This window comes from Wickerhamomyces anomalus (assembly GCF_001661255.1).
Source record: "Wickerhamomyces anomalus NRRL Y-366-8 unplaced genomic scaffold WICANscaffold_4, whole genome shotgun sequence".
Classification (NCBI taxonomy): domain Eukaryota; kingdom Fungi; phylum Ascomycota; class Saccharomycetes; order Phaffomycetales; family Wickerhamomycetaceae; genus Hansenula; species Hansenula anomala.
The window spans coordinates 1,090,399-1,117,628 of record NW_017567113.1 but is presented as its reverse complement, the minus strand read 5'-3'; the positions used below and the strand labels follow the sequence as shown (position 1 = coordinate 1,117,628).

Sequence of the window (27,230 nt, the reverse complement as noted above, 5' to 3'; positions counted from 1 at the left end):
TTTGAAAAAAATTCAAGATTTTAGCCCTAAAGACCAAAGTTCCTAGGGAAATTTGCCTAAAACGATTTTTGATTGTCATTTTGATTTTTTTTTCAAAAATCCCAAAATCAAGGATTTCAGTAAAATTTGGTTTTGTGGATTACTATTAAGTGAGATGACGTGCAATCTACATGTCGACTATTATAAAGTGCTATAACTTTGGTTAAAGAAGAGATCAGTTAATCTTCTGATTAATATCAATATTGTATTTTATTTGGCTGGTTATTAGGATTGCACTAGCTGGTTGTTTTGAGTGGATGTTGTTGTTGGTTGGTTGGTTGATTGGATCATCACTGGCGGTAGTACTACTGTTAAGGTAGTTGGTTAATATAGGTATTTTGAGGCCAAAATACATGTGTTTTTGAAGCCAATTATTTGTAGAAGATGGTTTTATGTTACTTGGAGTGTTGAAATAGGTGAATATCATTGATTATGGTGGTTTTATAGAAGTTTGTTTTATTGAAGGTTTGTATAGTGGATTTTTGGTGTTACGGGCCACATTTTCACGTGACTAAATTCTGTTAATTTGTATATGTGTACATTGTTTCTCATCTAATAACTGTATTATTTGATCCAAAAACCGATAATAATATTATTTGTAGCAAATCCAGCTCACTGCAGGCTCTCTCTGTCATATCATTAGTAATTAAGCACCAGTTTGTTTAAAAACAGATCTTGCGAATTTTGCGGCGCTGGTCACATGACTAAGTTTTCGAACGCAAACAATAAAGCAATATTATATCATACCATTATCGGAATAATAGATATTCATTTTCAGTAGGTTCCAAAGATTATGAAAATGTATAATTTATGACCTATTTCGCCTTTTCATTTGTACCTTCGAAATTTAAGGAATTTTAACGACGTACTTGCTAGTAATTTATAAAACAAATAAAGAGTGTATAATATCTATTTTTTTAGAAACTTCTAGTTCTTCTCTGATCATCCTTAAAATGATTTCATTTTATAGAGAATTTTGATTTATCAAAACTAAGAAATTTTATTATATAGATGATCTAACAATGTGTGTTAAATAATACTTGAAAGAGAATTTCTGCCATCTCAGCGAGCTGTGGGCGCGCTCCCTATCTAATTTAACCAGATCGACACGTTAAAAAGATATAATTGTTTAGTAATTAATATTAATATTGATTGATTTGTATGCCATAGCCATGAAAGCTTACAGTTGTGACTTATATGTGATAATTTTATTTTTAATAGCGGAGTCTGCCACATATAGCGTGTCAATAACAAGGGCATATGATTATTTATTTAATCAGCTCAAGTCGATTTCAAAGCATACAATATATATATGTTGTCAATGCCATAAGCAAAATATACTTACAAATATCGATCTGTATATATTTAAGTCACTACAGTATTATTTTCCAGCTGAATCATACCATCTTTCTTTCAAATTCAAGATTCTTATATGTGTCGCGTCTATGCATATCAAAAAATTAAGAACCACAACTGAGTCCCTGTAAGTAATTTCAGAACCAGTACGAAAGTCTAGATATGGTTCATCATTGACTTAGCTTATAATCTTTACCAAATATTCATAGGTTGAAAAAAAAACCATACTAGTGAAGAAAGATCTCAAAACAGAGGCACTAACACCCCTATAAATATTCCTTCTTAATTTCAAAGTCTCAAAAGTCTTGTGTTCTTTATCGACAATTGTGGAAATCAAAGCTTTTTGCTGTAAACTCTTTATTGTATCAAAGGGGAAAATCGTCAACCAACATAAAGAGCCACTCAACCCACCAGATAATGCAATTGATACCCAATTGTTTGAGAAATCTCTTAAAATAGACCAAGTGTCATCTTCTTTCAACATCATAGAGTTCAAAATCAATTTAAATGATTCATAAGAACTGAAGTAAACCGCAGCACCAAAAGTATCCCTCAAGAATTGGAATTTATAACCTGTGTACAAACCCTTATAACCTTGAGAATTCAATATCTGTCTCAAAGCTTCAATATTTCCAATTTTGGACTTATTTTCTAGAAAAGATATTTGAGAAAACAACTTAACAAATTCAAAAGGACATGCCCAAAGACTTGTAACAAACCCGGCGCAATAACCAGCAGCAAAGGAACGAGGTAAATTATTCGCCAAAACATTCAAAATGGGGCTATTACTTTGTAAATTCAACGATAGTTTTGAAGAGTATGGTTTAACAATTGAAAAAACTGAAACATTTATAGATCTTGAAAAAGCAATTGAAAAAATTGGAGATGATATACCTCTAAATAGTCCACGAACACCTTCATTCTTAAGTGTACTGAGGAAACATTTTGTTATCGAATTGAAACCATGTGTTTGCATTCGACTCTTTATTGAATCGAGTGGGTACCCAAACGCAACTGATCCTAATGAAGCTGTATATGATAAGAATGTTGGCTTCCAAGGTTGTAATGATTGAGGGAGTATGATCAGTGCTTGTGATGAAGAAGATGGAGTTGATGTGATTGGGGGAGGATTTGATTGTTTTGTCATTGTTATGCCGTCGATAAAAAGCCGGTTTGAAAGATGTTTAAGGCTGAAATGTTTTCCTGTTGATGATGATTTGGATTGAATTGAAATTGTACCGGCCTGAGCAATGACTCCATAAAATTACCGCATTTGGCAAGAGATGAGATGAGACTGGGTTCTCTGTTTTGATACTTAATGATTGAAAAGTTGATTGTTCTTTTGAAAGAATTGAATTGGATGTTAATAGTTATTTTCATTTCTTCTTGTTCTGATATATGGCTAGGTAAGGCTTCAGAATTGACCAATAGAAAGCACTTAGTTCTTGATGAAGAAGACAGGCATTTTCTTGCTCAGTGATTCGAATGATATTATTCAAATGAGATCCAATTAGCTGGGTGTTTTACTATTATAACTGCCAGCTGATCATGGTTCAACCCGTTTAAATTCATCTTTGCCTTTACTGTTTATGACTTCTTCATCCACCAACACACGACTTCACATAATTCATACTCTACTTCATGAGCCATTTATAAATCTCTACTTTGCCACCATAATCCACACACGATAGAGCCATTCAAATAACTCTCACTAAATCACAGATCAATCCAGTCATTTGCCACTGGATTCAGCTCACGTTCAAAGTTGTAAATTGTTGCCATTTGTTTTAGAAATTGTCAACTTTCCGCAACATCAACAACAACAAAAAGCGAACCAAATGGAGAAAATTATAGGGAAAACCAGATATATACACATTTCAAACCCATAGAACCTCATATCCACACTCTAATAGCCCCAATTCCTTCTCATTGCCAATTAAAATCCACTTAATCTTCTCTCAAAACTATCGCGTGTTACCCGCAACACAATCCCCTAGTAAAAAATTCACCAATTCATAAAAAAACTGAATTAAATTGCAAACTGGCAACGACAACAACGACAATTCAACAATCAGTCAATCAATTCACACAATTTACACCCCAAAAAAGAGGATTCCCAATCTTGCAATTGAGAGTGCTAACAATTACTACCATCAAGTGAAATCAGCTGGAGAACTTCTCTTTTCCTCATCCTACAAATAGAAAACAACCATCACAGGCACAGTCTCGCAACTTTTGCTTGATCCACTACAGTCCCTAATTTCACATCCACCAAAGAGGACAACAACAATACAAAACCACATTTTATTAGCATTCTTCATATCATTATCATCACATTCAATCATCAAGATACTCCTGGTGATCAATCATTGAAAAAGACAACAAAAAAACACATATTGATAGTTGCATTATCAATCTATATATAAATCTCACAAAAATAGAAGTTATAGAAACATCAACAACAACAAAAAAACAAAACAAAGCAAAATGGACTTAGATACAGATGTTCAAATGGAAGATGCTGTGGAATTAGACACAAGCCTAGAAGAAGAAGATGCCAACTCTACAGGAGATTACTCATTCAATCACCCTTTCCAACCAAAAGAAGGTCCATTACCTGAATTATCATCTCAAAATATAAATCAATTGGATGAATGGATTGAACATCTAAGTAAATGTCAACCATTGAGTGAAGAAAACGTTAGAAGATTGTGTAAGATGGCTATTGATGTATTACAATTTGAAGAGAATGTTCAACCTGTTAATGTTCCAGTTACAATTTGTGGTGATGTCCATGGTCAATTTCATGATTTAATGGAATTATTCAAAATTGGTGGACCTTGTCCAGATACAAATTATTTATTCATGGGTGATTATGTTGATAGAGGTTATTATTCAGTGGAAACTGTTAGTTATCTAGTTGCAATGAAGGTTAGATATCCAAATAGAATTACCATTCTAAGAGGGAATCATGAATCTAGACAAATTACTCAAGTTTATGGGTTTTATGATGAATGTTTGAGAAAATATGGTTCTGCAAATGTTTGGAAATTATTTACTGATTTATTTGATTATTTCCCAATCACTGCATTGGTTGATAATAAAATCTTTTGTTTACATGGTGGGTTATCTCCAATGATTGAAACTATAGATCAAGTTCGTGAATTGAATAGAATCCAAGAAGTTCCACATGAAGGCCCAATGTGTGATTTGTTATGGTCTGATCCTGATGATAGAGGTGGATGGGGTATAAGTCCAAGAGGTGCAGGTTTCACTTTTGGTCAAGATATCAGTGAACAGTTTAATCATACTAATGGGTTATCTTTGATTGCAAGAGCTCATCAATTGGTTATGGAGGGTTATTCATGGTCTCATCAAGAAGCAGTTGTTACCATTTTCTCTGCTCCAAATTATTGTTATAGATGTGGTAATCAAGCTGCAATTATGGAAGTTGACGAACAACATTCTAGGCAATTCTTACAATATGATCCAAGCGTAAGGCCAGGAGAACCAACAGTCACTAGAAAAACTCCAGATTATTTCTTGTGATCTTTTCCAAACAAACAAAAAAAAACTTTTATGATTAGCGGCGTTATGTAAAATTAATGTGTGTCAATGTTATGCGTGCTTTTTGTTCCATTTTTTTAATATATTACATCTATCTCATTTAGGTTATGACCTTCATTCATTTTGACAGTTCCTTTTCCCATTTTTTACTACTACTTTTATTTTTTTAAATGTGTTATCATTTTGCTTTTCAATTTTAATTTATACAATTAGTCTAGAAACATGTAGTTTTAAATCTTTGGTTGAATTTTTTTGTAACGATCAATAGCAATATCACACATTGCATTCAACGCATCAATAACTTCTTGTTTATAATCATTCTTATCAATTCTATCTTGGAAAATCCCAACAATCTCATCTCTGGGACGTCCATTAACAAAGCAAACAAACCTTAACCCAGGGAATTGAGATTCATAAGTCTCATTCAACGTGACGAATTTTTTGATCGTTTCATCATCAGATTGTAATGATTTTTGCTCTTTACTTGAATGTTCACTTAATTTTGTTGTCTTTGGAACTCCTAATCTTGGATGACATGCGATAATATCACCAATTCTTGAATCTTTAATCAAATCATCCCTTTCTTTATCATCCACTAGCTTTAGAAAAGCTGTTCTAGAAGTTTCTATAAGTTCAATATATGAAGAGTATGAAGTTGATAGATAAGGTCTTAGATATGTGAATAAAGTTTCTGATGGTTCGAAAAGATGAGTAAGAACCTCATCTTGTTCAGCTTGTGGTAATGTAGGAAGAGTTGAGATATCGGGTAGTTTGTATGACATTTTGGCTAGTTTTGGTTTAGGTGAATAAGTGGTATTTACAAAAGACTTTTCATGGTTTTGATAAATATTTCAAAAGGTTTCGGCTTATACCGATGAGATATCTTCAACGCTGTAAATACGCTAAAACTCGACATTGGAAAAATGCTCACAAGAAACTCATTTCTAAATGAAATCCTTTCAGATAATTAAAGTATTATGACTAGACTTATCAGCTTTTTCATTAGCTCGACACCCATCAAGTTACTGGTGTATTCCCCATACTTAACTATGAACTTATTGTTCGCGAAAATTACCCAGAAAGAGATCCGGTAGGAGCAGCATTTACACAAATTCGCGAAATGTTTTGGTCAACATTCCAAAAGATTCAAATCAAAGATTCACTATTGTTTCATCAGATTCACCCTCTTGTTTAGCCTGACAATTAGTCAATTGAATACGTTTGGAAAATGTCAAACCAACCAGGATCTGCTGCTGATGATTTGGTTCCTGAAGAACAAACCGGTTATAAACCATCTGCTAAGAAAACTGTTGATGAATATGCAAAATTAGATGCAGAAGATGAATCTTTACAAAAATGGAAGAAATCTCTAGGTTTATTAGGAGGTGAAGCATTACCTGTTGATCCAAATGATAAAAGAAAAGTTGTCATATTAGAAATGTCATTATTAATAGATGGTGAAACTCCAATTGTTGTTGATTTAACAAATGAAAAAACATTAAAAGATTTATCAAATAATTATTTCAAAATTAAAGAGAAATCAATTTATAAATTGAAAATTAAATTTAAAGTTCAACACGAAATTGTTACAGGTATTAAATATTTACAAGCTATCAAGAAAGCTGGTATTAGAGTGGATAAAGTTGAAGATCCATTAGGTTCTTATGCTCCAAATACAAAAGAAAAACCATTTTATGAAGTGATATTACCAGAAACTGAAGCCCCTTCAGGTTTATTGGCTAGAGGTTCTTATTCTGCTCAATCTAAATTCATTGATGATGATAAAGTTACTCATTTATCTTTGAATTGGGGTGTGGAAATCATAAAGAATAAATAAAAACACTACAGATGATAAATAGTTAGAAATATAATGTTGATTTTGCTTTGCGGACTTGTACTAGATCACATATCGAACCTTTGTTGTTGTCAAAACTTCTATAATTTCCATATCCTAAATCACATCCTTTTGTTATTTACCTTTTTTTTCTCTTTAATTATCTTTTTCATTTTTGCTTTCTTGGTCATCAATTCGTAATTTACCATTCAATTCATTAGACAAGTTTTCTGTTGATCTTTGTCCTCTATCATTTCCATAACCTGAACCATTTGAATAAGTTCCTTGATTGTTGTTGTAATTGTTGTTATAGTTCTTTCTATGCCCATTATTGTTATAGTTTCTTTGTTTTCTGTAAGGTTGATGTTGGTGATGATGATTCTGATGATGATGATGTTGGTGATGTTGTTGTTGTGGAGAAACTCCTGGAGCATAATAATATTGGCCTGGAATGAATCCTTGAGATGAGGGTAGGTTTTCATTACCAATTGTTGGGAATTGAGGGATGCCTTGAGGTGCAACACCTTGAGGATACGACGTAATTGGATAATAAAATGGCTGTGGAGGTACACCACCCATTGGTACACCTTGTGGATATTGAAATTGTGGAGTGAATTGTTGTGGTATCACTCTTGGAATATCAGGGCTAACTGATGCTGAGTTTTGATTGGACTTAACTTCAATAGGTTCTTCTTCATCCTCCTCATCTTCTTCATCTTGAAAGATACGCTCACGTGCCCTTTGATATAACGTTTCTCTTGATGCTCTTTCTGATTCTAAGGCAACTGGTCCTTCTGTAGATTCTTCAGTTGTTTTCTTTTCATCATCTTGTTCTGATTCTTTTGATTCTTTTTCTGGGTTGGTTTCATCCTTTGTAGAGGTATTCGCTTCATCACTAGTTCTCTTCATCAATTTGAATTGTGTTTGTGATGTGGCTGAAGATGGTGTAGCTGGTACTGATGACTCCTTTTTAGTAGGTTCATTTGGAGATGATATAGAAGTTCGCTTGGAAACTAATCCAGCACTTGTTGGTTGACTGATTTGTCCTGAAGTATTTGGTAAACCTTGGAATTGCGGAGAATATGGCTGGAAACTTCCTTGTGGTGGGACTGGGAAACCAAATTGTTGTGGTGAGACAAATCCAAATGGTGTTGCTCCTGGTGCATTTGGACTACCACTATGAGAAGGGATAAAGCCTGGAGTAGCAGCTGGGAAAAATTGTTGTTGATGTTGAATATGAGCAGCATGGAATTGTGGATGCAAATTTTGTAAAGGAATTGAATAATCGTATGGGACGGATGCAAGTAGCACAGGTAACGTGATATCAACTCCAAAGTTTTTAAACACCAAAATTGAAATACCATCGTTATGAAGACTATGACCTAATGCATAATATTCCGCAGTTTGATGTGTTAATAATCTATAGTATGAGTTCATTGGTCTTAACAAATATGAATCAACATTAGAATTGATAAATGATATCAAATCTTGCTCTAGTGATAAAATAAACATTCTATCCTTCCCGCTGTATAATGCATTCTTCAAAACTTGAGAGATAATAGGGTGCCTTTGATTAGATGGAGCAGCGAATGTATTTGCATTTTCATCACCTTGTTGTTCTTGGTTGTTTGGTGCTTCGGATTGAGCTTTTTCATCATTTGGTGATTTGTTATCTGAAGTTGATTGAGCATCAGCTGCAGTGACAGCATCTGTGATAACAACAGGTGTATCCTCTTCTTTCCTCGTTGATGTCTGGAATTAGTTAGAATCAATGCTCAACCTTTCAATAACGCCTAGGGTTTCGTACTCACCATTGTTATCGTGGCAGTCAATTCTCACAATTCAATTGAGCAATAGTAGATTCTGATCGACTCAAAATGATACAAAAAAAACCCAGTCAATTCTTGATTAAAAGATGTCAAACTCTGGCTTTTTTACACATATTTTTGTTACGATTGTCAAAAAAAAAGAGTTCCAACAAAATTTCAGGAAAATCAGCCAAACGCCGAATCAGGTAAGTCTGATACACGTGACGTAAAACGTGACATTCACGTGAGATCTGCTTGTGCCAAATTTGTTGATACGTTTGTGAGTTTAATGGCAAATATTGAAGATTTGAATTTGCAAAGAATCAAGTCCAACTAGGCATTATTGATATTGCAAAGGAGGCGGTATCCAGTGAAGTCAGTAATAATCAATCAAGGGAACCATCAAGTTTGTCTTTGTGGAATTGGAGATACCATTCAATTAGGATTTCATCGAATCAAAGTGGCTAATAGTCAAGTTGAACAACAAAAGTGCTAAGAAGTAAAGTTGTTACTGAGAAACTGCTAAAGGCCTTGGAATAACTCAAAGGAAACTATAACAACTCAATATGTCTGCTGAGGAGGTGAGTATAGAAAAAAGCATAGAAGATGGACAAAATAACTAACTGATATCCACAGATAAGAGCTAAACGTCTGGCTAAGTTGAATAATGGAAGTCAACCGTCAAGTTCTACAAGTTTGAACTCTCAAAATACAACAAATTCACAGACAGCAACAATCACAAAAAAAACCACAACATCTGCTGTATCATCATCTACTGAACAATCAACCGTTTCTACCCCTGTATTAGACAATGCCGATGCTAAAAGACAAAAGCAAAGCACATCAGCTTCCACTCAAGAGAACATCACGTCTTGGACAAACAAGATATTTGAAATTGTTTTAAATGTTACGCTGGATCATGAGAAATCTGGCTCTGCAATTTTCTTGGAGAACACTTTCACAGAGCTGGTTGAAGAGAATCAAGACCCTGTCTTCAATAAGGATTTAGCTGATCGTGCAATTATCGAAGTCCTATCAGAAATTGGGGTTGATAATCCCTTCAGCTATCTTAAAAATGCATGGAACAAAACTTTCCAAGAAAGAAGAATCATTTTACAAAAAGACACATTGAGAGATGCAAAATATGAGATTTTAAATGAAATTGAAAGATTGACCTCAAGTTATGGTTTAGTTTCTTTCCAAATCCCTGATTTGTTTATTAATGGTTTTAACGTCAACTCTACTTTACTAGATATTATCAGTAATGAGAATAGCTATAGTGATTTTTTGCTTCAAATTATCAAGAGATCAGATGAGGAAGGAACATTACTAGATTTTTTGAACATCTTCATTCCAAATTTATCCAAGTTAATTTTAGGGTTGGATTTGAACAATCCAAAATATCCTCTGATTTTGAACATCTTTCAGTTATTTTTAAGTCAGAAAGCTGTTGGAGCTGTGTTCACCCAAATTGAAGGATTTGAACTGAATCCAGATTTAGAACCCTCCAAATTTGAAGTTTCTTCAATCTTGGGACCAATCTTCAAATTATCACCATTACAAAGAACTGTTGCTAGAAATAATTTTGATAGAGGAAATGAAAAGTCTCAATTACAGATCAATAAAATTGGTGAATCTTTACAAGCTGAACATAAGGTCTTGTTGGATAGATTATTTTCTATAACAAGTAAAATTATAAGAGGTTCTGATCAATCAAGACATGATCTAATGAAATATTTTGGTACAATCATTAATAAGAATCACTTGAGAAGAGGTGACCATTCAGATGCCAATAAATTGTCATCAAATGCATTTATCACAAATATCAGTTTGATATTAATTCGTTTATCCCAACCATTTTTGGATTCAACACTCACAAAGATTGACCGTATTGATCCTAATTATTATAGCAAAACCCCATTGGTTGATATTTCTGAAGAAACTAGAGTTAATTCAACTACTGCTGAAGCAACAGAATACTTTAATGCTAACACAGAAATTGACAAAGGACTCAAAACAAATTTCATATCTGATTGCTACTATTTAACATTAGCATACTTGCATTATGGAATTGGTGGTACTTACTTGTCTGAAACCAAGATGAAATCTACTATCAAACGATTAGAACAATCAATTGCAAGATTGAGACAACAAGCGAATACTCCAAACCCAATGCAAGGTTTCGCAAAAGTTCAACTACAAAGAATGGAAGCAAGTTTGGCAGCTTTGAAATCAGAAAAAGATGCACTAGTTTCATTTTTTGTTCATAGAGATCTACAAGTGGAAATCTTTGATTTTGTCAGTGGTGCCAGTGCCTTTTTAACTAGGATGGTCGATCCAAAACACACTTATCCCCATGGTGGATTATTGAAATTGCCATTGGTCCCAGATGTTATTGGGTTTGAAAATGTTGATAGTACAGATTATTTCAAAGAAAAAGCCCCTTCACCTTTTAAATATTATCCGGAATATGTTGTTGAAGGTATTATCAATTATTGTCACTACATTTCTAAATATTCCAACAATCCAATGTTGAGAAATCCGAGGTTACAAACCTTTGTTGAATTTGCAGTGACATTTTTACGTTGTCCAGAATTGATTGGGAATCCACATTTGAAGGGTCGCCTGGTTGAGGTTTTATTTATTGGTACATTACCAACTCAGGATCAAAGACCTGGTTTCATGGCCGATATTATAGATACTGATAAATTGGTTTCTGATAATCTATTATATGCCTTGTTAGATTTTTACGTGATTGTTGAGAAAACAGGTTCTTCATCCCAATTTTATGATAAATTCAATAGTCGTTACCATATTTCATCAATCTTGGAACAAATTTGGAAAAATCCACTATATCAAAACCAATTAAAATGGCAAAGTGAAAACAATGAAGAATTTTTTATTAGATTTATTGCAAGAATGTTGAATGATTTAACATTCTTACTAGATGAATCCTTAAGACAATTGGCAGAGGTTCACCTGGTACAAACCGAACTAGATAAGAGGGAACGAGGAATTACAACTCTTGAAGGTACAGTGGAAGAATTACAATCTAGGTTCAACAGTGCTTCAGGACAAGCTAAATCTTTCTGTGGTTTAGCTAACAAAAGTATTGACTTATTTGGTTTGTTTACCCAAGAAGTTCCAAGAGCTTTCACAAAGAGTGAAATTGTTGGTAGGCTAGCTAGTATGTTGGATTATAATCTTGATGCATTAGTTGGTCCAAGATGTGTCAATTTGAAAGTTAAAGAGCCAGAAAAATACCAATTCAGTCCAAGACAGTTATTAGTTAACATCTCTAAAGTTTATAACAATTTGTCAAATGAGGAAGAATTCATTAACGCAGTTTCACAAGATTCAAGATCTTTCAAAAGATCAACTTTCAAAAGGGCTGAAGCTATTTTGGGTAATAGAGGTTTTGTTGCAAATGATTTCTTAAAGACTTTTATTGAATTTGCTGATAAGGCTGAAGCAAAGAGACTAGAAGAGGAGGAGGAAGAACTGAAATTAGGTGAAGTTCCTGATGAATTTTTAGATCCATTGATGTTTACTTTGATGAAAGATCCAGTTACATTACCAGGTTCAAAAGTTAATATTGATAGATCTACCATCAAGGCACATTTGTTAAGTGATTCAACTGATCCATTCAATAGAATGCCATTAAAACTAGAAGATGTTATACCAAATGAAGAGTTGAAACAACAAATTTTAGATTTTAAATTGAAAAGTAAACAAGATAAAGGTGACGTTGATATGACTGATGTTTAGAATAATTGAATGAATTTCTTACAATATAACAAATTGTAAACTACATTAATCCATTTTAAAATACAAAATTTTATTCAAATCATTTCCCTATCATACCTTTTTGTTATAATTTTTTTATTAAACAGCCGAAATTAAAATTTTAAAAGATACCCAAAAACTTAAGCTTTAATAGCAAATTTTCTTTGTGGGAAAGCAATTTGTTTCTTTTGTTGTTTTGGAGTAATTTGTTTAGCTTCGTATTTAGTTAAACATCTTCTGATAGCTCTGGTTTTTTTAGCTCTTAAATCTTTTGGTTGGTATTTTTTACCAGCGTAGAAAGCTCTAACATTTTCACGTTGGTTCAAGTTGATAACAGTTAAAACACGAGCAATATCTTTACGGACAGTGTGGATTTTTGGTAATGATGGACGAGTTAATTTTTGAACTTTCAAGTTAGCAAGTTCTTGTTTTAAAGAAACAAGTTGTTCTTGTAATTGTTCTTTTGATTTGGTTCTTAATTCGTAAGCTTTAACACCGGCCTAAAAGTTGTTAGTAAATTGAACTGATATAAGTTAATTGGTGACAAAAGGGCTAAAGAATGGATAAAAGATAGTATATTTTCATCAGATGTTCCGTATAGTAGTTCTTGATTCATTTTCATGATTCTTTATTCATTTAAGAGAGTTCCTTAATCTATTCTTAACTGTGGTGAAATTTGTCATTACTCTATCCTTCTCAACTGTGTACACTCTGTTTAGTTTCTTTCAAAATAGATCTTTGAGTCTCTTCATCCTAGTCACTATAATAATTTTGAACATCCCTTCATTCATAACTGTTTGATCATTGATTGTACTCATTCTAACGAATTTAACTCTTCTATTATTTCATTGATACTTGATGACTTGTTCCTACACTTTTTCTATTTGATACTTTATCTCTGACTCTCTCTCTCTCATTCTCTTAGGCCCTTCAGTAACGTCTCATATGAACATACCATTTTGACTTATTGAACTTGTTGTTGACTATTATAACTAGCTTTAGGTATTAGTGTTAAACAAGTTGTGCTTTTTTCAAAATCCTCAACGAGTTGGTAAAAATTTCCTGTTACGCGACACACCACTGACTGGTTATTTTTTTTTTTTGATTTTTGACTTTTCTTTGGAAATTTTCAGCTTTGGCGCTGCGGCGGTTGGCGACACATTGGATTTTGGCGTTCGTTAAGTATGAGGTGTTGGGATGTTAGTTAAAAGTAAGTCACATGATATAAATTAGGGCAGTCACAAAAGAGTAGAAGTCGGTATGCGCAGACCGTTGATGCAAAAGATGAAGTTTGTACTGAGGTGACAGATAAAGATGCGGATCGATAAGTGGATTTCTTTGTTTTGGTTTCGTAGCTACGATTTGTGCCTGAGGCTTGAGCTCGAACCATGTTTAGGGTAGTTTTCGGGTTATTGACTGACCTAGAAGTATCAGATCTAATATCACAAATTGAATCTGAAGAGAGTGTTTACTTTTCAAAACATTGAGTCAACATAAGTAGCTTGAAAGTCTCATGTTTCGTCGCTGCTGAACTTTCGATAGTAGCATTCAACTGATTTGTGATAGAACTGATCCTTCATTTACGTCGTGACATAGATCTCTCATTCCTGTTTACAAGGCAAAAGAACGACAATGCACTTCAATTTTCTCTAGTAAAGTAGACATTTATTGCCAATTATATTGTTCTTTCACTAATCTTGGCCTTAAAATACTTATTTAATACAACACACGAGAGGGAGAATAATAATGAATAAAATGGAAAATTAAAAAAACTAATTCAATATGACTAATTTTTTGCAGTTTTTTTTGTTTGTAAAATGAACTAAATCTTTTGGATGTTCTTATAGTATAAAATCTTTCTTTTTTTTGTTCTGTGTCAACACAAATCTTTATTAAAAATAATTAAACTAAAACTTAAGCAGAGTTTTTCAAATTAGTACTTAACCATTCTAAACCTTCATATAAACCATCACCTGAAGTAGCACAAGTAGCTTGAATATACCATGGACGTTGACGGATTGAGTGTAAACCTAATTTTTCTGTGATTTCAGCAGCATTCATAGCATTTGGTAAATCTTGTTTGTTAGCAAACACTAATAATAAAGCATCACGTAATTCATCTTCGTTAAGCATTCTTTGTAATTCTTCACGGGCTTCAGAGATACGATCTCTATCGTTAGAATCAACAACAAAAATAATACCTTGAGTGTTTTGGAAATAATGTCTCCATAATGGACGAATTTTATCTTGTCCACCGACATCCCAAACTGTGAATGAAATGTTTTTGTATTCAACAGTTTCAACATTGAAACCAATGGTTGGAATGGTGGTAACAATTTCACCTAATTTTAATTTATATAAAATGGTGGTTTTACCAGCAGCATCTAAACCAACCATTAAAATACGCATTTCTTTGCGACCGAAAAGGCCTTGTAATAATTTAGAAATTGAAAGACCCATCTATTGTAATATAGTTAGTAATTGATTCTTGGAGTCTATCAATGATAAGAATACATATGGATGTTGTTGTTGTTGTTGCTGAAGATTCCATCAGAAAACACGTAAACAATAACCGGAAAAGAAAAATCAACTGCCCCTAATCGGGAAAAAGCAATAAAGATAAGGCTCAAAGGCCATTGAAAATTGAAGCTTTATTGAACCAATTGCCTCTGGAATGGAATCATCTATCGTCTATTTGTTATTTAAACTCATTTGGATGTTTTGCTGATTAGGCGCGCATTCACTCACTATTATTAGGGGCTGACCAAAACAAATCGCCATACATTTCAAAAAAAAACAGCACAACTTAAAAGATAACAAGCGATTAGATATTTCTATCGATCTTGATCAATTTATTGAATAAAAGCTGCGACTTGATGATTTTGAGTTTGCCTAGATTATTGATTGGCTTTTATGATGGACTTTTATAGATAAACTTGAAACATATCAGATTGATCCAACGACAACAACAACTAGATCTCCTGGAGAGAACAAACCATATATGGAATCCTTATCGATCCTTGATATATTTTGATTGAAAATATCTCGAATTTCAAATTAACTTACTTTCTATATTGATGTGAGTAATTCTGCTCAATGAAACTTGGTGTACCAGATTGGTAGATTTGTTGTGAAAGTAGTTTTCATTTTCCAGAAATTCAGGCGAAGGGGTGGACGTGTTAATTTTTTGATTTCTGGTGGAATTTTTTGATTTCGCGAAAAGAGAATCAGCAGGGTAAACGTATGTCATGTGACCGATTTTGATAATATGAATTAACATAGAATTTATTTGAAGAGGCGAGGTGAAAAGTCGATTTTACAATACAAGTGCTTCTATAATAAATGAAATATGCGCGTGTACCTTAATTAGATAGCTATGTATAAGCAATGCAAATGTCAACAAACTTGAAACCAACAATGTGATGAAATTAAAATAGCAAAAAAATCCCGAACTTATTCTCTTCTTCCCCTTCTCCTTCTTCTTCTTCTTTTTTTAATTATTTGTGTAAAACTCTAATAAAACTTTCCCAATAAATAAATTTAAAAACAAATCATTTTCCAACATTGATCTTACATGTTGAATACTTTTGTAATGCTCTCAAGAAGATGGCATATGTGACATCTTCATTATCAGTTTCCCAATAAAATTCACTCAATCTGATGTGCCATGGTGGATAACCTTGTAAGTCTAATGTTGGAGTGAACAAAATGATCAAATCTGGTTCAAGACCAACCAATTCAGTCAACTCACCATCAATTAAACTAATTGTAATATCTTTAGATGAGATTTCCTTTTTACTAGCCAAATCGGCCATTGTTTTAGTCAATTCAACAATTGTTGCCTTACCATCTTCAATTGACAATAAACTAACCTCAATATCAATATCACCGTTTTGATAATCTAAATCATCATCATGATTAACCCCATAATACTTGATATTCAAATGTGGAATTTTGATCACAAATTTTGGAATTGAAGTTGGCCCAAAATAATCTCTCAACTTTTTAAAGATTGCTATTCTTAGCTCCTCGACGTTGTTCTTCAAAGTTCCCTCATATTCATAAATTGATAATTGTGAAATACCAGAAGCTAGAGTCCAAGTTGTCAATTCAGCAGAATCATTTAATAAACCATAAAACCCACCACCTTCTTCCTCTTCAGATTTCAAATTCAAAATAGCACTGATTCTTTTTGGTAACTTTGCCAACTTGAGGACATCATCTCTAATAATTTGTGGAGTTTTGGATGGATTATAAGCCAAATTCAAAAATTTTATTCTGATTCTATTGTTCACATATTGGATAGATCTAAAGATTGAATAAAACCCATAAATTGTTAATAGGATAAAGTGAAAAAAATAAAACACCAATCTTCCTCTAAGACTCTTATCTTCATCTCTTGATTTATTTGATGCCTCGATTCTTGGATCGATAACAGATTTGATCAACTCTTTGGATGGCTTGACTGGTCTTGTTGATCCAAAGAGCTCTTTAGGATCCGATACCTCAACAGGTTCAACTCCATTGACTTTAGCACCCATAATGTTGATGTGAGTTTTCTATAACTATACTAATTTGCCTTCTTATAATCAGCGCTTAGAACAAACGAATCTCAAGTTGATGGACTTGCTGAAATTGGATGGAAATTTCAAGTACTGTAAGCTCAGAGACAGCACTCTTATTAATGAGTTTTTTGCAAAGAGCGGCAAATGGAAAGGATTGAAACCAGTTGATGTATTCAATTGGATTAAACAATCAATATCCTGAAGTGTAATTTTTCGTTAATGTTTTGGTTTTACAACAAACCAATTTTTGAGATGGGATTCGGTTATTACACTGCTGTCCAGAATGAATTCGCGAAACCAGATTTACCCTGTGTTTGGACCATATGTGAATGAATTGAGTCGGAAGCGTTATGTTGCGAATAGCTTATCCCTTGTTTTATTGTAGTTCCTATATGTGAGCTTTCAAATATTCTTAATACCAAGTTTTATTCTCAAAGTTCACAAAAAGGTGCGTGTTATTGGGTAGAAGTTCGTGCCCAAAATTTGTTATGTTCGTTTTTTAACCGGCGTGTAATGACAGCCATCTAAGGCTGAAGATGAGAAAGTCAGTTGAAACGAGATACAACCACACTGTCGCTGGATGGGGTGCTACGTTTCAGTTTTAATAAATAATAAATAATAAAACACCTTTATTTTAAGATGATTAAACTCCTTCCAACCTTTTCCTATACTAAAAACCAAAATTATTAGATCAAATGACATAAACGTTTTGACATTGAACGTTATTATTCTTTTTCTTTTCTTTTCATTTTTTCCCTAGTTCATTCCTGCATTTACAAAATACATAGGATGGTTATCATTAAATCTGTAATGCAATTGACGGATTGTATTGTTGAAAGCGCACAACAAACCTCTTAATCGAAAATGGAACCACTTGAAGAACTTGAATCAGATTCATCAGCTGCATTACCACTATCATTATCATTTTCATTATCATCACCAGGTAATTCTTCAATTGCTGTACCTGAAGGTACCTCTGGGACATTGAACAAAGGTGCAGTAGTTGTTGTGTGACCTGTTTGAGTTGATGACCGACGTTCACTCAATGAACTTAACCTCGAGACATATTCTGATAAACTATTATAAGTGACATGTTCATCTTCAGGCTCTGATACATCATCATCCTCATCTGAGCTTGCAGATGCAAAGGATGGAGGTCCACGATTTTGCCCTGCTAATCCTAAACCATAACCAAGATCAACCTGGTAGCCTGGATTGAATGTAGGATATTCTCTTTCCGTATTATTGTTATTTTGATAAGCATTGGTTTCATAATTATATCCTTCGTGATTACCACCCATGTTTTGTGTATCGTAGGAAGCCGGAAATGTTGAACCATTGGATGAACTTCCTCTTTTCTCTTCATTCTCTGTTAGATTAACAGTACCATGTGCATTGTTTCTAATAGCAGCTTCATCTTCTTCACGCTCACTGGCTGGTATATTAACTTTAACTTCAAATTTACCTGATGCTCTTGCATTTGGACAACGTCTGTATAGCTCGTTAATTTGTTCCAATGATAATGACTTTGTCTCATAGACAAACAAGTAAACAAATACAACACCAATAGCATTGAATCCACCCCAAATAAAGAAAATTTTGGTACCCAAAGCTGCAGTATGAGTTCCAGTATCAACTAAATAAGGTGTGATGTAGGCAAATACAAAATTGACAAGCCAGTTGGTGGCAGCTGTTAAAGCAACAGCTTTACCTCTAACACCCAATGAGAAAATTTCACCACTATAAACCCAAACCACTGGACCCCATGAAGCTGCAAACGATGCAATAAATAAACAAACAAATGCAATCATAATCTTGTTGGCAATGATAGAATTAGTCGTGACACCCACTATAGCAATTAATAAATTGGAAAGGGTCATAATTAAACCACCACCGATCAATAATTTCCGACGACCAATGATTTCAACCAACATTATACCAGGAATGGTGGCACAAACATTAACAGCATAAGTAACAAATGAAATTAAATAAGATTTAGAAACACCGGTTCTTGAAAAAAAATTAACACCATAGTAGAAAATGAAATTTATACCTGAACATTGTTGAATGGCTTGTAATGCAACACCTGTAAGTAATCTTTTCAATTGACGTGGACGACCTTCACCATCTCTAAAACAATCCATAAAAGAATAAGCACCAAAACTTAATTCATAATCATGACTTGCCTTGATTTCCACAAGTTCTTCAATCAAACCAGGATCATCCTGTGGTACACGCCGTAGAGTGGATAAAGCCTTTGCAGCTGAACTTAAATCATCTTTTCTAATGAAGAATCTTGGAGATTCTGGTAAAAAAATCATACCAATACCCAAAATTAAAGACCAAGCAAATTGTAACCCAATGGGTACTCTATAAGATGCAGAAGTTTGTTTACTATGAGTTCCTTGGGACACTGCACTTGAAACTAATAAACCCCAAGTGATTGCCCATTGATAAGTGGATATAATAGCACCACGAACAAATTTTGGAGAGGCTTCAGCTTGATATAATGGAACAACAGCAGATATCATCCCTACTGCTAGTCCCGTAATGAAACGCCCAATGCAAAGCAATGGGATTCCAGTTGATGCAACTTGACAAATGTTTCCCACCATAAAGACAACAAAAGTGGCAAACATAATGGCATAACGACGTCCTATTGTATCTGATAATAGAGGTGCCAATAAAGCACCGAAAAATGTTCCTAATGATAATATTGCAGTGATTATCGAAGTTTCCTTAGCTGTGAAACTTGTATGATTTGAGGCAAATTCATGCCGTACAAATTGCATGTCTGCTAAACTATTGATTAAACCAGTATCATAACCGTAAATGAATCCACCCACTGCAGCGAAAACACCAACAGCTATTGACATTAAAGTTGATTGTTTTTGAGCACCGGGTATTGTTGATATTTCATTGGGAGCAATGAATACATCGTTCAACAACTTCATTGTTGAGTAATGATTTGATGATCTGTGAAGAGGGGTCCTCCCTAGTGCTATTGAATGTTGTGATGTGAGTGCACTTTGAATATGATGAGAGAGTTGGTGGTCCTTCTATGTATTTTGTTGTTGTTGAATGTGATGTGTTTTGAGGATCTGCTGATAATTATTATTAAAAAGAGACAACAAAGCACATGTATGAGAAACCTTTGAGTTCTATATGTTTGAGCTGTTTTGAATAGCGTTTTTGATGGATCAAGACCTTGACAGAATTGTTATTAGTATAGCCTCTTTGATCAAGATGTTCAAACAGATTCTTTAGATCTTGTGAACAAGAAAAAAATAAACGGTTTCACGTCTGTTGTGGGGAGGCTTCTTGAAGATGGAGTGCTTGATGAGGATTGATAAGCGTGTGTGAGTTGTATGTGCTCTCAGCTGCTGTGGTTTGTAGGTGTTCAGTGTGATTTGTAAAAGGAATAAGACCACTGGTGACTTTTGGGCTGCTCTGATGGGATTATGAGAGTAATTTGGGCGTGCAGCCTCACGTTAATTATCAGCTTCTTGAACCATTTGATCTTTTTTTTTTGAAAGCTTCGACTGGGCCGGGATTCGTGGTATCTGGTGTTGGGATGGAACACGTCAAAGATGAGCAGATGGAATAGATTAAAGAGTGAAATAAGGGCTACAAGTGGATAAAATGTGAGTAATTACTGTGTTAATGATTGTCATATCTCATAGCCATTTAGGCTTAGTTCAGCTTTGAAATACTGTGCAATCTTGTCATCAACAGCAACTTTTAATGGTGTCAACCCTTCAGAATCTTCAATATTGTAATCAGCACCCAATTTAACTAAAAGAACAGCCACATCACCAAAGCCTTCAGCCAAAGCATGGTGTAATGGTGTCCATCCATTAGCATCCTTACTATTGAGAGGTGATTTACCTTCCTTAACTAGGAACTCTACTAATGGCAATGATCCAACGGCAGCTGCTCTATGTAATGGATACTGTGATTTTTTATCCTTTGTTCTAACAGAAGCCCCGTTTTTCACCAATTCCCTAACAATATCAAGATTCTTTTTCGACGTAGCTAAGTGAACAGGTGTTGAGCCGTTGTTTGTTTGTAAATTGACATCTGGTTTAGGATCATGACTCAATAACAATTGTAGCATTTCTAAATTACCAACCGAAGCAGCAATATGGAATGGAGTCCATCCAGATTCATCAGTGTAATCATCAATATCAATTTCAAATGGTTTGATTTTTTGTTCTTTTGTTAATGATTCAGGTTGAAACTTGGTTGGATTCAATAATATTGAAGCTATTTCCAATTGACCAAATGCAACAGCCCAGTGTAATGGAATTCTTTCGTCAAGATCCTTTTTTAAGACTATTTTAGGGTTTTCTGATACTAATCCTTTGACTGTTAGTATTTTGCCTTCTCTGGCAGCCTCATGGAGTAAATAATGGTTTGTATTGTCCATTCTTGATAATGATCTTGAAACAACCACAAATTAAAAGACTTAAATCAGCTCAGTGACAATTATCAATCAACTTTTGCCACCTTTCTCCAGCTTTCAACAGTGTCAAACAAAACTTGTCTTGTTGTTTTGGAAAAAGGATGATTATTCGTATTAAATTGATATTCCGAGGCCATAAAGCGTGACTTTGCCCTCGGAACACATTTCTTCACCAAAAATTTCGAGAAATTGAAGCATATTGCCACTAGTGGTTGAAATGAACTGTTAAAATTCACATCAACGACTAATCATCCATATTCACCTCAATTCTTCCTCATTAACAATAAATAATGAGTTCAAATCAAGATTGGCAATCATTTGCCAGAGATATACAAAACCGTGCACGTAAAGTTCAAAGCAGAGCTGGAGGTGCTGGTGGTCCAAGAGGGGGTCCAGGTGGTATATTTGCAGGGTTTGGTGGGTTAGTTTTATTAGGTGGTGGTGCTTTATTGTTGAACTCTTCATTATTCAATGTTGATGGTGGTCATAGAGCTATTATATATTCCCGTTTAGGAGGTGTTCAACCACAAATTTATAGTGAAGGTACACATTTTGCTATTCCATGGTTTCAAACCCCATTCATTTATGATGTTAGAGCTAAACCAAGAAATGTTGCTTCATTAACTGGTACCAAGGATTTACAAATGGTTAATATCACTTGTAGAGTGTTATCAAGACCTGAAGTTTCAGCATTACCTTCAATTTATAGAACTTTAGGTACAGATTATGATGAAAGAGTTTTACCATCAATTGTTAATGAAGTTTTAAAATCAGTTGTTGCTCAATTCAATGCATCACAATTAATCACACAAAGAGAAAGAGTTTCAAGATTGATTAGAGAAAATTTAGTTCGTAGAGCTTCAAAATTCAACATTTTATTAGATGATGTTTCAATTACTTATATGACATTTTCTCCAGAATTTACTAATGCAGTTGAAGCTAAACAAATTGCACAACAAGAAGCCCAAAGAGCTGCATTTGTTGTTGATAAGGCAAGACAAGAAAAACAAGGTGCTATTGTTAAAGCTCAAGGTGAAGCTAAATCTGCTGAATTGATTGGTGAAGCTATTAAGAAATCAAAAGATTATGTTGAATTGAAAAGATTAGATACTGCTAGAGAAATTGCTCATATTTTATCTAATTCTCCAAACAGAATTATCTTGGACAATGAGTCATTATTATTGAATACTCAAGCTGATTCACGTAAATGAAGATGCTGATTTGATTAATAAAAATAACAGAATAGAAGAAAGACGCAAACAAATTTCATTAAGATACTTTTCCAACTCATACCTGCACATAGTATAAATATATTTATTTGGTGAAGCTCTACAATGTAGCAAAGATGTTTAATAAAAATGGATGCATGAACATTAAAAATTATCTAGTGGGAAATGTAACAATTTTTTTTTGGTATTGAATGATATAAAAACGATGAGAAAAATGAACGAATGAAGGTGCAACGATGAATGAATTAGGACATGCACTGGGTATATGAAAGAAAATTTAACGAATGAAATTTGAACGCTTGAGCAGCTTATTTATCATCTTCAAGGTTGGAGAAGTTTAATTTGGTAGCTTTGGTGCTTAGAGATAGTTAGTGACTGAATGATCTGGATTATTTAAAAGCAACTTACTTTGCAAAGAAACGGTTTTTGTGAGCATTTAACTTTTGTGAACATGGTGAAAGCATGTTATCAGTTGGTGAAGCAAAAGCACCTTGAGCACTAATTATATTGTTAGTAGTTTGATCAACCAGTTGAGAGTTCTTTAATCCATCCCAATACGCATTTGCTGGAATGATGGCTTTCAAATTTCCCAATATTTAAATCATACATACCCTCCAAAATTACGTTGGAACAATTTTCTTTGTAAATTTCCTTGAGAAGGAGCTGGGTTTCTGTGTAAAGGTTGGATATTTGCTGAGCTTGACATTATTGATTTGACTGGATTCCTTCAAAAGGGATGTGTATCTTTGAGGATTTGTAATGGTGTAACCTGAGAAGATTAGAATCTGAAAAGATATGTATGTGCAATTAAATTTGATCGAGGATGTATCAGAAATGTTTGTTTACAATTTTCCCAAAACGGAGAAGCAATTAGATTTCGGAAGGGCCACTCGCACACGTTAAATTTACACTGCGAAATCTTTTGAATAACCGTGATATTTGAATAAAATGTATTTGGTTAATTGAAGCTAAGGTGCTATTTGTTGAATGCATCCTATATGCGTATTCTTTTCTCTCGATCTTTAATAATTCACTAAGGCAGGATATCCAAAGAACCGAGGCTAAGTATTGACTTGTTAGCTATGGGATCCTAATAATAGACGTAGTTGGACCGTTTAAAAGACATAATCAACCAAATGGTCTTATCCATGATAAAATGCAATTTATGACCATCTTCAACAACAATTTCACCTTTTGTTGATCAAAATCTCAGTCCAAACTGACACTAATAATTCTGCCATTTCGCACCGTGTCATGTCAAGTTTCACCAAAGTTCAAAAATTGGAGCTGAGCAAAGGAAAAAAAATCGCGTCACAAAAAGTACGTTGACAAGTGAAACGTTAACATTTCAAAGACCAAATACACTAAAAATCAAGTTAAAAAAGAAAAGGGTTTATTTAGTCTATAACAACAAATCAAAATGGGATTCAAAGAGAAATTAAACCAGATATTTTACGCCCTCAGTACCGAGGATAGGTACGCTGATTATGATTCACATAACCATCACATTAGAACTGCGGGAAATCAAGAAGAATCAGCTTCACCTGCTGGAATTCAATTGAATGATGCTGATGGGTTTCAAGATGATGGTGGTGATGATTCAGGACTTCATCACTCTACTGAAGGTGTCAGTGAAACTATTTTGGCTTGGAGACATATTGAAACTTGGACTTCCGAAAATCATACCGATTTGAACGCTTCATTATCAGATCCATGTACTAGAACAGATATAACCAAAGCTGAACAAGATTTAGGAATTGCTTTACCACCTCCAGTTAGAGCTTCTTTACGTATACATGATGGTCAAGAAGATTTGGATAGTTTAACAGGTATTGGTGGGTTATTCTTTGGTTTACAACTGATGAACTTGGATGAAATTGTTCATATGACTAAAACTTGGAGATTAGTTGCTGATAGAATCAATTTAGATATTGAAGTTAAAAAGAATAAAGCTGCTACTGAATCATTAATTTCTCCAGCTGGTTCATCTACTGAAGTTGACAAGACTAAATCAACCACTTCATTAAATGAAACTCATAAAGGTTTTAAACCAGTTGAAGGAACTGATTACAAGAATTTGGATCCAGATTTAGAAAGAAAAATTTCATCAAACAATTCAAAAAGATTCAAATCACATATCCCAAAACAATTTTCATGTCCTCCAGGTGCTATACATGCTGTATATGCTCATTCTGGCTGGGTTCCTTTAGTTACTGATAACTCTGGTAACCATATTGGTGTTGATTTAGCTCCAGGTAAAAAAGGTACATGGGGTCAAGTTATCTTGTTTGGTAGAGATTTTGATACAAAATTCGTCCTGGCTCCAAATTGGGGTGATTTCTTGTTAATCTTTGCTAAAGATCTCGAAAATGGTAATTATATTATCCGTGAAGAAGATGATGTCTTTGCAGGTGAAGGTGAAGTTGCATTCTTTGATAAAAAAATCAATAGAGAAGTTCCATATTTACAAGTTTTGGCTCAAAGAGTTATTAACCAACATAGATCGCAAAGTAAAGATCTTCCTTCAGCCCCAAGTGAAACTAAATTACAACCTCCAAAAGATACACCTGTCTCTCACATATTACCAAAAGCATCAACCAAATCTGACAATGAAAGAATCATCTCGACTGATATTACCAACTCTAAGAAAGAAAATAATGGTAAAAAAGATTCTGATAAAATTGAAACAAAAGAAACAACAGAAGAAGATCTATTAGATGATGATAAGAAAGATGATGATGCCGATAAATTTGAACAAGATATCGGTAAAAAGACACTCGTATCAGAATTTGAAAATGTTTCTATTGAATAATGACCACCACCCGTTTAAATTACATTCTGTTTATTGATTTCATTATTTTTTTATACATTAGTTTATTGTTAGACATTCTTGATCATATTACCCATTTCCATTTTCATCTTCAAAATCTGTATATTATTATAATTGGATGTAACGTACGATTGATTTTTCAGATTCTTGCGCAGTAATATAATACATCTAATTATTATTGACTATACACGTTAATGATCACCATATTATACGTTGTAGTGCAGATTCTGAATCCCATGAAAATGTATAAAAGATGAATATCAAAGTAGTCATAGTGTTAATAACAATAAAATAACTTAATTCACATTTTAATCTTCTCAATGTGATATCAGAAATTGGTTCACCAATGAAAAAAGTTTCATATGGAACAGCAACAAATAATCTAAAGAAAATATATGGAACAATATAATATCTTGGTTCAAATAATGGTGATGGAACAATTGTTAAGAAAATACATCCTAATAATGCAGTAATAGAGATCCCTGTTGGTTTCAATGGTAAATCTCTTGCATTCTTGAATGGTATTTCTTGGATAGCATCAAAGTAAAATGCATTTGCAATTAGTTGTTGAATGACAACATATATGGAGAAATGATAAACAGGAATGATCAAATATTTTGTGTACCATCTTGAATTTATTATTTTCCTCCAAATATAAAATGTGAAATGTCTATTATCTGCCAATAAAAATGGATGAACAACTGTAAAGAACCTGACAAAAAATGCAATTATGAGAAATTCAAAAAATATGAAAATTGGTGCTTGTTTATATCTTGCAAAATATGATGTCAATCTATATTGTGATAACCATAATGGTAAGCTGAAAACCATTAGGAAACTGAAACAATAGAAGATTTGAGCTATATGTAATCCTGCAACATGGTTTTCTTTATCTCCTAATGTGATACCTCTATTGTATATGACAAAGATGAAAAACAACACCATATTGATCACATATGGTAACACATAGTCGTTGAAATCCTCAGCAAATTGAATAATGAATTTGATAATATTATTCAAAGGTGATTTTGTGAAATTTTTTTGTATCATAGCCCTTCTCTCCACAACTAGGACTAAAATGAAAATATTCCAGATTATGTTTGTCTGTCTAAAGAACACACTTATTAACCCCAACAATGCAGATAGTCTAATACTTGTTTTGTCACTATATGGTAAAGCCACAGCAACACTCAACGAGCTAACAATCATAATAGTAGCCCAAACATCTGTATAGTATAGTGTGTAGAATGATGAAAGAACTGGGAAACTAATTAGTGATACAGGCCAAAATCCGATTGGGTTTAGCACAAATAATGGGTTTAAAACATATGGAAGTACTAGAGTACCACCAATGGTATTCAAGTAACGCAAAGTTCCCAATCCAATTGGATTGACAGGTAGATGTAGTAATTTGATGATCTTGGACCAGACATAACCTAAGTAATATAAACCAGGTGGTGTAGTGATCTTTGGATCCCATGTTTTGAAATCACCATGAAAGTATTGGATAGTTTGAGGGATATGGAAAATTTCATCTATGAATGGTTCTGTAACATAATGTTTTGAAATTGTATATGTGAGAAATGTGGAAAGTAGGAATAGTACTGGCCATCCAATAAACCAGTTAAATATTAGTGCAAATGTGATTTCGTGTTCAAGATCTCGTTGAGCTGAAAGCACGCTGGTGCCATATGAATCTTGCTCTTCGACATGGCTGTCTGAGTGATCTTCCTCACTCATGGTACTTGGTA

At 33.7% G+C, this 27,230-nt stretch overlaps 14 protein-coding genes across 14 annotated transcripts; 5 read left to right on the top strand and 9 right to left on the bottom strand.

The window, feature by feature from the left end:
* Nucleotides 1-1,573: 1,573 nt before the first annotated feature.
* Nucleotides 1,574-2,542, bottom strand: WICANDRAFT_79580 (uncharacterized protein; the record flags this gene model as incomplete). The annotated part of the gene is made up of 1 exon (XM_019184916.1): nucleotides 1,574-2,542. The coding sequence occupies one exon, from the start codon at nucleotides 2,540-2,542 to the stop codon at nucleotides 1,574-1,576; it is 969 nt and encodes a 322-aa protein (XP_019038252.1).
* Nucleotides 2,543-3,882: 1,340 nt separating this feature from the next.
* Nucleotides 3,883-4,944, top strand: WICANDRAFT_84707 (serine/threonine-protein phosphatase; the record flags this gene model as incomplete). Its single annotated transcript, XM_019185760.1, has 1 exon — nucleotides 3,883-4,944. The coding sequence occupies one exon, from the start codon at nucleotides 3,883-3,885 to the stop codon at nucleotides 4,942-4,944; it is 1,062 nt and encodes a 353-aa protein (XP_019038251.1).
* A 248-nt stretch (nucleotides 4,945-5,192) lies between these two features.
* Nucleotides 5,193-5,744, bottom strand: WICANDRAFT_32144 (2-oxo-4-hydroxy-4-carboxy-5-ureidoimidazoline decarboxylase; the record flags this gene model as incomplete). The annotated part of the gene is made up of 1 exon (XM_019181921.1): nucleotides 5,193-5,744. One exon carries the CDS (start codon nucleotides 5,742-5,744, stop codon nucleotides 5,193-5,195), a length of 552 nt encoding a protein of 183 aa, XP_019038250.1.
* A 446-nt stretch (nucleotides 5,745-6,190) lies between these two features.
* RDI1 (Rdi1p) lies at nucleotides 6,191-6,799 on the top strand (the record flags this gene model as incomplete). The annotated part of the gene is made up of 1 exon (XM_019181927.1): nucleotides 6,191-6,799. One exon carries the CDS (start codon nucleotides 6,191-6,193, stop codon nucleotides 6,797-6,799), a length of 609 nt encoding a protein of 202 aa, XP_019038249.1.
* Nucleotides 6,800-6,952: 153 nt separating this feature from the next.
* RBS1 (Rbs1p) lies at nucleotides 6,953-8,738 on the bottom strand (the record flags this gene model as incomplete). Its single annotated transcript, XM_019183568.1, has 2 exons — nucleotides 6,953-8,548; nucleotides 8,721-8,738. The coding sequence occupies 2 exons, from the start codon at nucleotides 8,736-8,738 to the stop codon at nucleotides 6,953-6,955; spliced, it is 1,614 nt and encodes a 537-aa protein (XP_019038248.1).
* A 432-nt stretch (nucleotides 8,739-9,170) lies between these two features.
* Nucleotides 9,171-12,372, top strand: UFD2 (ubiquitin-ubiquitin ligase UFD2; the record flags this gene model as incomplete). The annotated part of the gene is made up of 2 exons (XM_019184915.1): nucleotides 9,171-9,185; nucleotides 9,241-12,372. The coding sequence occupies 2 exons, from the start codon at nucleotides 9,171-9,173 to the stop codon at nucleotides 12,370-12,372; spliced, it is 3,147 nt and encodes a 1,048-aa protein (XP_019038247.1).
* A 158-nt stretch (nucleotides 12,373-12,530) lies between these two features.
* On the bottom strand, nucleotides 12,531-13,348 carry RPL35A (60S ribosomal protein uL29; the record flags this gene model as incomplete). The annotated part of the gene is made up of 2 exons (XM_019184914.1): nucleotides 12,531-12,890; nucleotides 13,346-13,348. 2 exons carry the CDS (start codon nucleotides 13,346-13,348, stop codon nucleotides 12,531-12,533), a joined length of 363 nt encoding a protein of 120 aa, XP_019038246.1.
* Nucleotides 13,349-14,304: 956 nt separating this feature from the next.
* Nucleotides 14,305-14,850, bottom strand: ARF1 (Arf family GTPase ARF1; the record flags this gene model as incomplete). The annotated part of the gene is made up of 1 exon (XM_019185759.1): nucleotides 14,305-14,850. The coding sequence occupies one exon, from the start codon at nucleotides 14,848-14,850 to the stop codon at nucleotides 14,305-14,307; it is 546 nt and encodes a 181-aa protein (XP_019038245.1).
* Nucleotides 14,851-15,483: 633 nt separating this feature from the next.
* Nucleotides 15,484-17,143, bottom strand: NUS1 (ditrans,polycis-polyprenyl diphosphate synthase). Its single transcript, XM_019186432.1, has one exon. The coding sequence runs from the start codon at nucleotides 16,929-16,931 to the stop codon at nucleotides 15,942-15,944; it is 990 nt and encodes a 329-aa protein (XP_019038244.1). The 5' UTR covers nucleotides 16,932-17,143; the 3' UTR covers nucleotides 15,484-15,941.
* Nucleotides 17,144-18,349: 1,206 nt separating this feature from the next.
* Nucleotides 18,350-19,909, bottom strand: WICANDRAFT_33037 (sugar porter family MFS transporter; the record flags this gene model as incomplete). Its single annotated transcript, XM_019182027.1, has 1 exon — nucleotides 18,350-19,909. A coding segment is annotated over one exon (1,560 nt), but the record flags the coding sequence as incomplete, so codon positions are not given.
* Nucleotides 19,910-21,710: 1,801 nt separating this feature from the next.
* Nucleotides 21,711-22,631, top strand: PHB2 (prohibitin subunit PHB2; the record flags this gene model as incomplete). Its single annotated transcript, XM_019185758.1, has 1 exon — nucleotides 21,711-22,631. The coding sequence occupies one exon, from the start codon at nucleotides 21,711-21,713 to the stop codon at nucleotides 22,629-22,631; it is 921 nt and encodes a 306-aa protein (XP_019038242.1).
* A 326-nt stretch (nucleotides 22,632-22,957) lies between these two features.
* BNS1 (Bns1p) lies at nucleotides 22,958-23,355 on the bottom strand (the record flags this gene model as incomplete). Its single annotated transcript, XM_019183567.1, has 3 exons — nucleotides 22,958-23,006; nucleotides 23,058-23,147; nucleotides 23,261-23,355. The coding sequence occupies 3 exons, from the start codon at nucleotides 23,353-23,355 to the stop codon at nucleotides 22,958-22,960; spliced, it is 234 nt and encodes a 77-aa protein (XP_019038241.1).
* A 714-nt stretch (nucleotides 23,356-24,069) lies between these two features.
* On the top strand, nucleotides 24,070-25,146 carry SMI1 (Smi1p; the record flags this gene model as incomplete). The annotated part of the gene is made up of 1 exon (XM_019180882.1): nucleotides 24,070-25,146. A coding segment is annotated over one exon (1,077 nt), but the record flags the coding sequence as incomplete, so codon positions are not given.
* A 531-nt stretch (nucleotides 25,147-25,677) lies between these two features.
* Nucleotides 25,678-27,219, bottom strand: DIE2 (dolichyl-P-Glc:Glc(2)Man(9)GlcNAc(2)-PP-dolichol alpha-1,2- glucosyltransferase; the record flags this gene model as incomplete). Its single annotated transcript, XM_019181960.1, has 1 exon — nucleotides 25,678-27,219. One exon carries the CDS (start codon nucleotides 27,217-27,219, stop codon nucleotides 25,678-25,680), a length of 1,542 nt encoding a protein of 513 aa, XP_019038239.1.
* Nucleotides 27,220-27,230: the final 11 nt, after the last annotated feature.

Bases quoted from the DNA above. Each gene is read 5' to 3' on its own strand.
- NUS1 (XM_019186432.1), bottom strand. From the start codon at position 16,931: ATGGGTGCTAAAGTCAATGGAGTTGAACCTGTTGAGGTATCGGATCCT.